A 12,433-nucleotide genomic window follows, 5' to 3' on the forward strand; every position below is an offset into this window, starting at 1 on the left:
AGCAATTCTATAAGACTTCCCATACATATGTATATCATAGTTGGAAATCCTAAAATCTTAAACATACGAAGCATATTGCAATATTCCCTCATATTAGTAAACAACACTCAAGCTTTAGCACAAACACCATCAAGCAGCCAACGAATCCCGTCTCCGATGAAATACGAGGAGGACACGAAAAGTCACGAAGAGAACCCCTTCATCCCCTATATAGGCTCCGCCTCCGAAGACTGACTATAAAAGAGGACTCACAGCGGCAGGAGAGATTAGTAACCAATTAATCACATCCTACATATCTCTTCAATGTGCTTTGGGTGGGAGACACTCTTTTAACTATATCTTTGCACTTCCAACCCAGCTACATCGGGCAAGGCCATTCTTAACTAACAACCCTTAAAACTACTCGCTGCTGTGGGTAACCTATAGAAGAAAAGATCATTAGATACATTACTCATTTGTAATCCACTGTATTAACCGTATGGAAACTTTTATCACAAAAAAGGTGGGAGAAAACCCTTGAACTATTTCTCTATCGTACATTACCATGTATGATCATTAGACAGAGAGCTTTGCATGAGCTAACATAGCTGACTTCTAAAGCGTTCATCTCTAAGGATTCAGGGTTTCGATATTGATCTCAGATTACACGATGTTTGAGAAATTCCGTTTGTGAGTCTTTCATTTTGTCATTCGACCAGTTAGTGCAATTTACAAGTTATCTAACATGTTCAAACACAAAATCAGTTGTCCCTTCGTTTTGCCAAGTAACTAATATTCATGTTTTCTGAACGCACCGTTCCTAATTAGATTTCTGGTGGGAATACTTTTCTCGGATACAAACCAGAGTACTAGTTCGGATCCCGCTTCAAACTCTAGATTCCATCTTACATAGCCTCCGTGCTGAAAAGTGAGACTAAACTCCAGTCATCATGTCAAATTCAATAATTTTCAGTTGAACAATGTATATGATGTCAGAAAACACATTTAAGAGGATATTTTCAAAAAATTCTGATTTCAGACTGAAATATCGTAATACTGATAATAACCCTTCAAGACATATAAATGCCTTATTTGAAAGAAATAATGTAGTCTAACTGCGTCACTTCGTTGGAGGAAATCATTTGAATCAACTTCCGTGCATTGAGCTTGACAGAGAATGACAATGCCCCATCTCACACGCCTGTTATTGCCAAGGTTCCAGTGAAAAATAGTGGAGAGATTTAGCACTCACCCCACAGCCAAGATGTAGAAGCTCATAACACTGTAGCCTTGGCAGCAAAAGTCGTGTGTGGAGTGGAGCATTTTCATGCAGTTTGTAAAAGCTCAACGCAACGCGGCTGACTCAATTATTCATACAACGAACTGACGCAGGTCGACAATTAAAACCGATCCATTATTTCTTCCATGGATGGCATTATATTCTATAACGGCTTATTACTAGTGACATGATATTTCAATGTCAGGCTGGAAGCTTTTGAAAATACCCTCGTAGGGACATAGGGACATAGGGAAGGGGAATTAGCAAGAAGGGAGGGGAGGCAGTTGAAGGAACGCATTATTGCTGATGACTTGACGGTTACTAGGGTAACTATTATTATCAGAGTTACAACAAAATGTAAGAGGAGATACTGTCTCCAAATATTATCTTTTCAATCTACAGTGAAGGATTTTTTTTTAATAGACAAGCCGTTTGGGCTGTACACTCTTTATGCGTCCAATGTTAAATGAAAATGCAACGTTGCCGTTTACCTGGACCCACAACATAAGTGAAGGAAGTTACTGTTTGACATGGGGGCTGGCTATCGACACGTTAGCGTAAAAGACAGTAACTTCCTTCACTTATGTTGTGGGTCCAGGTAAACGGCAACGTTGCATTTTCATTTAACATTGGACACATAAAGAGTGTACAGCCCAAACGGCTTGTCTATTAAAAAAAATCCTTCACTTTAGATTGAAAAGATAATATCGGTATCTCCTCTTACATTTTGTTGTAACTCTGATAATAATAGAGTTACCCTATGTCAGAGGACTTTTAAGACACCCTGCATATATATACCGTCACTCCTTCCCTTTAATTCGTTCCGTAATTCTGACATACTGAACTCTCAGAAGACAGGTAATGGGATACGTCAATGACTACAATGGACCGGTTGTAGCTGCTGCTTAAGTGGGAGTCTTCTGCTATCTCCAGTGTCGGAAAGCTCACATCCCCTTTATGGTGGCCGAAGATGTTCAAACACCATGAGATACTGAACCCCGCGGTATGACCACAATCTGACCGAGCATAATGGATGAAAATTATTCTCTAAAAACTACGGCGGCTTAAGTCTTAAGTCTGTGTCCTCAAACTACGGCTGGGTTACTGAAATCATTCACTTATGGAATCCATACATTCGTGAATTTGAAGGACCTCACTCACCTTCCCCGGCAGAATGTTCTTTCACATATTTTTCTATGCTTGTCTTACTTCATGAGAAAAAGAGCTCTTTCGTGGCTAAGCGGTTAGCGTACTCGCCTTTGGCGTGGAAGACCCGGGTTCGATTCCTGGCAGCTCATGTGGTTCGGATTCCATGTTAATCAGTAGGTCCACGTCTCATATAGCCTCGCTGCTGAACAGGACGTTAAATTCAAAATCAACTCAACTCATCAAAAAAATAATTATGGCGGTGAACGATTTAATTATATCCAAATTGTTTATTTTAAATGGATCCCATAATGTCCGTCAAGAAGCTGAAACGGAGCTTCGGAATGCCAGTACTAGAATTGTGGGGATCGGTGTATACCCTACGCTATTTAGTTAATTCAAATATTCAGAGCTGACACTTAGCTAACTGTTAAATGATTTTCTAGGTTTAAGGTCTTGCATGTCCATAGTTCGAAGCCTGCAGTTCCTTTAAGTCACATCGTGAAATGATCTATGGCAAAAGTTGAGATCTCACTACTGGTTTATTGAATACTAGCTAAAATACCCGTTCATCCCACGGGGAAGATAAGGTTTATGCAATATATCACATTTGAAAGTGAAGAAATAAGAGAAATAAATAAATGCAGAAGAACAACTCTTCGATCAGGCCCGTATCTAGCCCAAAATGTGTGTGTGTGTGTGTGTGTGTGGGGATCCAACCATATTATAGTTCATCACCATAATCATAATCATTTGCAAACCTACCGTGAAAATTTTAGGAGGAGCCAGTAAAAATTTAGAGGGAAGCCCCCTAGACCCCCTGGATACAGGCCTGCCTTCGATGTTAGCCTTTTCAATCAGGAGGTCATTTGAGGAGGTAGGGGTCAATTATCTCCATTTGAATTGGAGACTCATATGCTTTTGTAATAAATTGTATAGGCGAATGTAGGCCTACTAATTAAAACGTGAAAATCTTATACCGGTGGACAATCTTGCCTTATCCCCGGGCAAAACCTGAAATAACGGTACTGCTTTCAATATGAGTGAAAAAAAAAAAAAATCAACAGCGAAGAGCAACGTCGACCTGGCTAGCTAGCATGTCTCTTCTTGCCTAAATTTGGACTTAAATGTCATCGAGGTTATCACCAATTAGTTTAGCAATCCAGAAAACTATGGATTCGATACATAGGCGTGCGCAACGTGGGTGCCTTGGCACCCACATTAGACAAACTTTTTTTTATGTAGAATTATTACAAACTGAGAAGAGATTACGTGTAAATTATTTCCCGTCTGCATCTGTGCCGTGCGTCGCCGACGCAGCGTCGGGTGCAATGACGCTATCTTTTCTTACGGGAAAGGGGGGAGGACAACATTCCATATGGTGATACTTTATATCTGGCACCCACATTCCCAATGTCCTGCGCACGCTAGTGATTCGATAGTAATATCGGACATTTGGGGCATATTATTCAACTCTCATCCTTCATGACGATGGGGGATAAGTTTGGACTTAAACGGTTTTAGATATTCATCTCAGTGACCCCGAAAAATGTGAATTTGACATTAATATGCGTCGTTCCGGGGATTTATACTCTCCTTTTATGCATATATTTGGATTCCTCGTTAAACGCCTCTCAAGCCAAAAATCGAAAAGCGGCTCCGTACGGGTTTAGATCTGGTAGAGATCTATTTATTTTCAAAATTTAGTGCCTCTAGGAACTCTATTCTATGGAAACACAACTGATGCTACAGATTATTTAATTAGTATTAAAGATATTGCGGTACTCTCATTTCTTAATATGTTTTCTTACCTTCGGTCTGTCTCCATGAGTATTTTCCCCATTTCTCTCAAGTATGGCATGGCGTAGCTTACAACCGGCTCTGATTCATTGATTTTGGTGTGAAGGAAATTGTTGAGGTACTCCAGCCAGTTGATTTCCGGAACTTCTTGTTGCAACTCTGCTATCGTCAGTTTGACATAGATGGAGCTCATGTCCTGTCGGTCAGCTTCCGGCGATGTTGCCTTAAAGGAAAGAAATTTTCAGTTTTAACGCTGTAAAAGTAACGCAAGGGGCATACAGAAAGTCGTAAGCAACATGTTTTCACAATTGTAATCTTTAATTGTAAGTGAAACCAAGTATATCATCTCAATCTACATACCTTTCTTTCTTTCTTTCTTTCCAGACGTTGACTCTGTTTGTTGCTAGCACGTGACCACAGGCAGGATTTCCAAAATGGCGGGCAGCGATATTTCGTTTCGACAGCATGCTGTGATTGAATTCCTTGTTAAAGAGGACCAATCTGCTTCTGAAATTCACCGCAGACTGCAGCTTCCCTTTGAGGATGTGTGCATGGGTGCCAGCAGTGTTAGGAGGTGGGTGAAACATTTTAAGGATGGAAAGACGAGTGACGAAGATGAGCCTCGTAGCGGGCGCCCTCGAACTGCCTCCACGGAACGAACTGCCTCCACAGAAGCAACAAGGTAAGGGTTAATGAGCTGATTAGGGGAGATAGGCGTATCACTGTGAATGAAATCGCTGCAAAACCTGGTGTTGGACATAGTGTGCTGCAAGAAATGATTCACAGCTTAGGTTATCAGAAGGTTCGTGCATGTTTGGTCACACGTTTATTAACCGAGGACCACAAACGTCAGAGACTAACAATTGCCCAAACCCTTCTTCAAAGATTTCGACATAAAGGTAATTACTTTTGGACCAGTATTGTGAATGGAGATGAAAGGTGGTTCTATCATTATGAACCTGAAACAAAACGACAGAGTATGGAATGGCACCACTTGAATTCGCCACCGAAGAAAGCGAAGACAGTGCAATCGGTAGGGAAAGTTATGGACAGCGTCTTCTGGAATGCACAGGGTTGCATTCTGGTTGACTTTCATAAGCCTGGACAAACCATCAATTCTACCCACTACATTCAGACACGTTTGAAGCTCCGTCATGCCTTGCGTAATAAATATCCAGGAAAGATAATCCTTTAACAGGATAATGCGCGTTCGAATCGCTACTATGGAGGAGATCAGAAGATTTGGGCGGGAAACACTTCCACATCCTCCCTATAGCCCCAAATTGTCACCCTCCGACTACCATCTTTTCGGTTTTGTGAAGGAACAGATGTAACACCATCGCTAAGAGACAATGGAGGATATTCGGCAAGCAGTTTACGGGCAGCTGGAACGGAATTTTATCGCAAAGGTGTTTTCAAACTTGCAGAACGATGGGGAAAATGTGTGCAAAAAAAGAGACTATGTGGAAAAGTGAAAGAAAGGTCTGTAGATTGATATAACATACTTGGTTTCACTTACAAATAAAGATTACGGTTGTGAAAAAATATTGCTAACGACTTTCAGTATGCCCCTCGACCGTTCAACAGTCTAGATTGGAACACGATATTAAAGGTTGCGTCTCTACAGGATCTTCAGTTTTTAGCTCATTTATTTAACCAGTGAAATATTTTTCTGATATTCTTGAAATGAAGTGAAGTCAAATGTTTTTTGCTCTTTCATAATGAGTTTACTTTATACAGACTGTCTAAAAAAAAAAATGCAATCCAAACTTTGATCGATTATATTTTTTGAAGACTGATAGAAACATGATTTTTGTGACGAAAGTTAGCGTCGTCTATGGAGATATTTTGAGAATAAAACCAATGAGACAAATTGTAACGTTGAATTTTAGTAATTGTTTAAATCACCAGAAGTGTATTTTTTTTAAAAAAAATGCAAATTACTTATAATTAATTGCAAGGAACAGAAAAAAAGTGGGCCGCGGTGGCTCAGTGGTAGACCGTTCACCTCTGGTGCATGGGGTCCCGGGTTCAAACCCTGTGCCCACCAAGTGATCTTTGGGGTGGACAAACACAGAGTGCGTGGATTTCCTCGGGGTTCTCCCGTTTTCTCCTACTTTCTTCATTCCACCATTTCATTCATTTCGCATCATCACCGTCTCTCCTTTAGCCTAGCCGGCACAACCGCGAGACGTAAAACTCAAAACTTAGAAACAAAAACAGAAAAAAATTAGATCAATCAATAATATCCCAAGTTACAAGTCTACTATCATAAGAAATCCCAAGTTACAAGTCTACTATCATAAGAAATTTCTACCATTTTATCTTGTATATTTTCTGTGCTAGATTCTTCAGATATGGTGGTAACATTTGCCTGACAAACTTTTGATAAGTTAAATATATTATAATAATTATCATCTTTCAGCGGTTTTGAATTAAATACTTTATGAACTAAAAGGAGGCGAATACCTTTCACGAGTCTTTAAAAATCATAATGATTAAATTCTAAATTGACAAATTAATTTCTGTTTTGTTTTCGAATATAATCTATTAATGCATTTTTAGTTACGTACCTCCAATATTTTGGTACTTAATTTGATTTACTCTATTTTCATAGCTCAGCCATAATAATATCAAATTTCATATTTTTCTAAGTCTTTGGTGACGTAGGTTTTAATTTTTTAAGTTCTGTTTCTGGATTCTTTACTAATCTTTATACTAATTGCTCTTTATATACTTTTCTATATTCAATATTGAGGTTTTCCATTAATTGTTCTTTTGTTAGTTTTATAATATAGAGTTTGGGATGTTCCTCAAATTGGGCATTCATTTTGTTAAAATTACGAGCTTGTGTACTAAAAATATCCCCGTATTTTTTTTTATCTTTAACATAACCAACATCACAACATCAGGCACGTAGCTAGGAATTCAGAAAGCGGGGGGGGGGGGACTTTGTGACATGAAATACTGTGGTCCAATGACATCGGGAGCTCAATCATTCTAAACTCTTTTATTGGAACATATGTCGGTTCATTTAGCCGACATATGGGAGGGGGGGAGGGTAAGACATGAAATACTGAAGGCCCAGGACCTCGATCAGTCTAAACTACTTTACTGGCAACCTACAGTATATTGGTTTGTTAGGACAATAAAATAAAGATATGTTAGTAAGTATTTTAATAACAAACTATGAAGAAATCTCGAGTAAAAGAATAAAAAAAATATTGAAAAAGATTTTACAATATTTACGTTCCTTCCTTTGTTCATTCAAATATAACAATTTTCCTTTCATTATGACCTCAACTATTATAAAAAGTACATATTCAATAATGTCTTGCAAAATATTTTATAATATCTGCGTTCCTTTCTCTGTTGAATCAAATCCTAACAGAGCTTTATTTCCACATAACCTTTTTGATTTCATTATTCCGTCAACTACCGTCTGTTCCAAATTACAAATTAAAGGAACAGTAGAAAACTGTTTTTGAAACAACATGTTTGATACTGCAAAGAAGCGATAACGAAAAATTATGATAAAAATGTCCACACTCTTACAAAACTATGCTGTCGAAAGCTAGATATTTCCCTGACTAGCAGCAGAAATTCTGAGAATTCCGTAACTTTTCTAGAAATTTCAAATTCCCTGACTTTTTCAGGATGTCCCGCTCATTCGTCAGAATGTATTGCAATCTCCTCACAAGAAAGAATAAACAAGCTTGCTGTAGCTTTTTAACGGTGATTCTTCTTTTTCTAATTTCTTTTTGTTTCATCCTTCCTTACTTTTCTCATTTCTGGTTTCGAAGGGGGGATTCGGATCCCACCCTTGGCTACGTGCCTGCCAACATGTAAGCTAAATGTCATATTGTCGAAGATAACTTAATAGCTCATTGTATTGTCAGAAGTATTGGATTGCACAGCTTCCTTTTTAATGCTGATTTATTATAAAACAATTTTATCAATGAAATTTACTTAACTGATATTTGAGTTAGCTTTACATTATCAACAATGAATTTATATTTTTGCAGTTCTTTATGTATTGGTATTTTTAATTTTGTTAAAAAAATCTCCATTTGCAATGCACTTACCACATACATAGCAAGGAATATTTTCAAGCATCTTAGCACTATAAATCTTGTTACAAACATAACATACAGGATTTTCTCTTCATATAACATGTTATCGACTTCAAAACAATATTCCCTATGTTTAATCGAACAGAACTATCAGTTTGTAAAAACAAAATGCAATCATATATCCAGAAAGTCATGAAAATAAATAAATAAATTATACTTGTTAAAAATAAATTATACTTTTCCTATGTATACAATTTACCAAGTCGATGGACAATCATACTGCAACCACTACCATTTCTATTATACAATAACATCCTCTTATTGAAGCCAACTATTATATGAACTATCAAAACCGAGCTATTTAACACAGACTTCATATTCTATTCTTACACAAGACTTTCTCAACTAACATCCGTGTATTTTATCTTCTTTGCTCTTGCTCATAGAATGTACCTATTATTTGATCATCTTTGGAGTCCTTAAGATGATAATAAAGTGGATTGTTTCTGAACATCTTATCAATCGTAAATATCTCTGTAGACCAATTAGTAGTTTATACTTTTTCTAATATCCCTTTTATCCTGTTAACACTCATGTAATCGCCGACTATACTTTGAATGAGGGCTGTGCTGAGAACTGATCTCCACTTTGTTATATCGTCCTTTGGTTTTGTTAACATCACCAGGTTTCTTTTTGACAGTACTATGTACTGTATAATTATACTCATGTACTAATTTTGGTAGTTACGATTTCCTTGTTTGTCAAATTAGTGCTAGTGCACAAAGTAATGCTAGTGTAGAAAGTGTACAAATTAATTCTAGTGTACAAAGTAATGAAATGTTAGTTGTAGTGGCGGATCTTAATGAAAATTACATCACTAAAGAAATTAACTGTATGGGTACAAGCCAAAAGAAGAAAAGCTTACTAAAGACGGCCGCACATTGACAGGAGAATGGACAGCCGACTCGAAGTACAGTTCTGTGGGCAAAGCAACAAAACTTCAGAACGAATATTCACTCGAACATGTACCCTCTCCTGCCACCCACTGCTTGGGCTTCGTTGTTTTCCCTTTGGTCAATGTGCAGCCAGTCTAATTATTGTATAGGGTGCTTTCTGAAGCTGTATGAAACTCTTTTTCCGTAAGAATTTGGCTTTCCTTAAGACTAACCAATGGCAGAACTTTAGGTCTAGGACTAATAACGTCTGAAATATCTGAAATGGTTACTTACGTTAGCGAGTCTTGTTTCAAACAGAATGACTTGTGCCAGTTCCTCCGCTGCCTGTGTATTATTGGCTCCCAGCAACACAGCTACTTCCGTCATGTAACGGTGATACGCCATCAAATTCACTTCGCTGTCCGACATGAGGTAGTAATCTCTGCTTGGAAGGGCCAGCAGTATTTGGTCCAGCTGCATTGAAGAAAACACTAGTATTGAAACATCAAGAATTTACCATTAAATGTTACAGCTATTATTGTTGCTAAAACGAATGTGGGGTATAAAGAAGGCTGAACTTAGATTATATAAATTAGTGATAACCATACAGTAACTCGCAGACCAACAGCAGCCTGCGAATAAAATTTAAAACACATATGATTTGTTCCTTTTGTTAAGTCCATGCCTAACAGGAATTGCACATCATATTATACCAAAACCAAGACTAAGAATGCTCAAAGGCGAATTTTAGGGAGCAGGTTGCGCCCCATGAGAATATTTCGGAGATATAATTTTTCATTGAAATGATAATTTTGGGAGAGAGTGGTAAATTTGGGAGGAAGAAATGGCAATTTTGGGAGAGAGTGGTAAATTTGGGAGGAAGAAATGGTAATTTTGGGAGAGAGTGGTAAATTTGGGAGGAAGAAATGGTAATTTTGGGAGAGAGTGGTAAATTTGGGAGGAAGAAATGGCAATTTTAGAGTACAAATACAAATTTGGGAAGAACACATCTTCTTTGGGCGTCCACTGTACACAGACTGGGGTTATTGAAAACAAGAAGAATGATGACAGATTGGAGACAATATTACTCTTACAATCGTTGGTGGTGCTTGCTTTGTGTTCTCAGCATCATTGTTTTTTCTTACTATCGCGTTTTCGGTGATGATGAGAGGTTTAGAAACGGCGACCGCTGATTTTGAGGTTCTGCATCCGTCAGTGTACTGTGATGCTAGATACAGGTCGTTCGGCGTTCATTTAGTTCTGCAGGACGCATTAGCCTTACTGCTTATAAGAATATATTAGTAGGCGATGCTAGTAGGCCTTATAAGAATATAATGTTAGTAGTAAGATCACAGTAAATCTTGAACGAATGCGAATTTTGAATTCTGGTTTTTACCGTAGATAGCTAGAGTAATTATTTCGGCCGTACAATCCCTTATCATCTTTATGGGTAATACAGACTTTAACGGCGGCTATCTACAGGTATATAACATTTTCAACTATCGAAATTAAAGTGTATAATTTGTAGAATCCTAGATTGCGCTACTAGATGTCAGCAAACATCCAGCAGCAGTTGACATCTACTGCACAAAATTTAAACATTTAGCGTGGTCGCCCTTACTGTCATTAGCAAAGTTTACTTGTGACAAAGTTGTTTCCATTCACTATTTATCTTCGCTAATGATTTCTTGGATACCGTTGCTGTGGATACGTGTATCACACTGCATTCCTTGGGTACCCTTATTGGAACTAAAAGCATATACCCATAATTTGTCTGGAGAATCGAAGAAAATTTATATTTTGCACCAACAACGTGCACCCTATTTAGAACATACAAATCAGTACAACACCGTTTCGCGTACTATTCATTATCATTCCACAAGCAAAATGGTCGCAAGCAGAATTGCCCACGAAACAGGAAACTCCTTGTCTCGTCTCGAAAATGAGACGAGTAGTACTTTTTCAAATTCGAATCAAGGTGTCAAGTAAGTCCAGACGAGAAATTTCACAACTCTTTTAGGCTACACTATTTCACTTAAGTGTTAGATGTCAAGCACTGTTTCAGTGTTACCTGACTCAAAGTACTGTATTAAACTTAGGTAAAATGATTGTTGAACAAAATGGAAAGCATTTATCAATGTTTAAGGATACGCAAGACATTACACATACTCCAATAATAAATATAGTTTAAAAGTTTCTTCCTGGCTAAGCGGTTAGTGTACGCGTCTGTGACATGACAGATCCGGGTTTGATCTCTAGCAGGAGCTCATGTAGTTCAGATCTCACATAAGCTAAAGGTCCAAACTGAAAATAAAATCAAATGAAATCTATATGGTTTGAATTTTGTTATATCATACCCTTCATGACCTCTCGTTACGAGGAGGTATTCTGATAAGTTCTGGATGAAATTTAGGAAAAGATCAGGATATGAATTTAGAAAACAGGACGACAAAAGTTTTGAGACAAGACAAGAAATACTTAATCGAGAATCAAATCTACGCGAGATTTGTACAGTCCGTTGCAAAAAACCTGCAACATGAGCATGTAAGTTTATTGGGAATCTACGCCTAACAACCCACAGAATCAACATAACGTCTAAGTGGCACGAATCACGCCAGGAGAAACCTCGGCGTCCTCCCCTGCACACTTATTTTGGAGCAAAAGACTTCGTCGTTTCACAATAAACTTACATGCTCATGTTGCAGGTTTTTTTTTTGCTGCGGACTGTATATAACTCACAAGATGAAACGAGAAAACCTGATTTGTAGTCTCATGCGTAACACTAGAGGCAATGCGTGAATGTTCAATGTTACTAAACCACAAGGATTTTGAGGTGCAATACTTGGGTATTCCCATTATGTTGATATCTTTTTGCACCGGCTTTCTCAGAGAGAGGTCATAAGCCATTAATACAGTTTACAGTTTATGGATACAGTTTATGAAAGAAAATGAAGTTATATAATGGTTAAATAAGACAAATATAGTAGAAAATTTAACTGACTCTACCAAAAATTCGGAATTTCTATTATATACTAAGAACTTGAATATATAGGTTAATAACAAATGAATGAGGTTGTTTTGCGTATCATCCACCACAGAGAAACTGAATAATTCAGAAAAGCTCACCTGAAAAAGACGGATGGGAAGAAACTCTCGTACTTTATTACATTTGAAAAAATCACAATTATTCAATGTGGGAGCAGCGTGCTATGCGATTTATT

At 37.7% G+C, this 12,433-nt stretch overlaps 1 protein-coding gene across 2 annotated transcripts in view; it reads right to left on the reverse strand.

Annotated features, from left to right (window-relative positions):
- LOC145672034 (neprilysin-1-like) overlaps window positions 1-12,433 on the reverse strand; it is a 134,105-nt gene that overhangs the window by 31,680 nt on the left and 89,992 nt on the right. For both annotated transcript variants that reach the window (XM_081741239.1, XM_081741237.1), the window contains exons 6-7: window positions 9,507-9,686; window positions 4,216-4,427 (exon numbers count right to left, since the gene is read on the reverse strand). In XM_081741239.1, the coding sequence (XP_081597365.1) occupies window positions 4,216-4,427; window positions 9,507-9,686 (392 nt within the window). The remainder of the gene's footprint in view (window positions 1-4,215; window positions 4,428-9,506; window positions 9,687-12,433) is intronic.

The sequence above is a fragment of the Thermobia domestica genome, chromosome 15 (genome assembly GCF_964235325.1).
Source record: "Thermobia domestica chromosome 15, izTheDome1.hap1.1, whole genome shotgun sequence".
NCBI lineage: Eukaryota > Metazoa > Arthropoda > Insecta > Zygentoma > Lepismatidae > Thermobia > Thermobia domestica.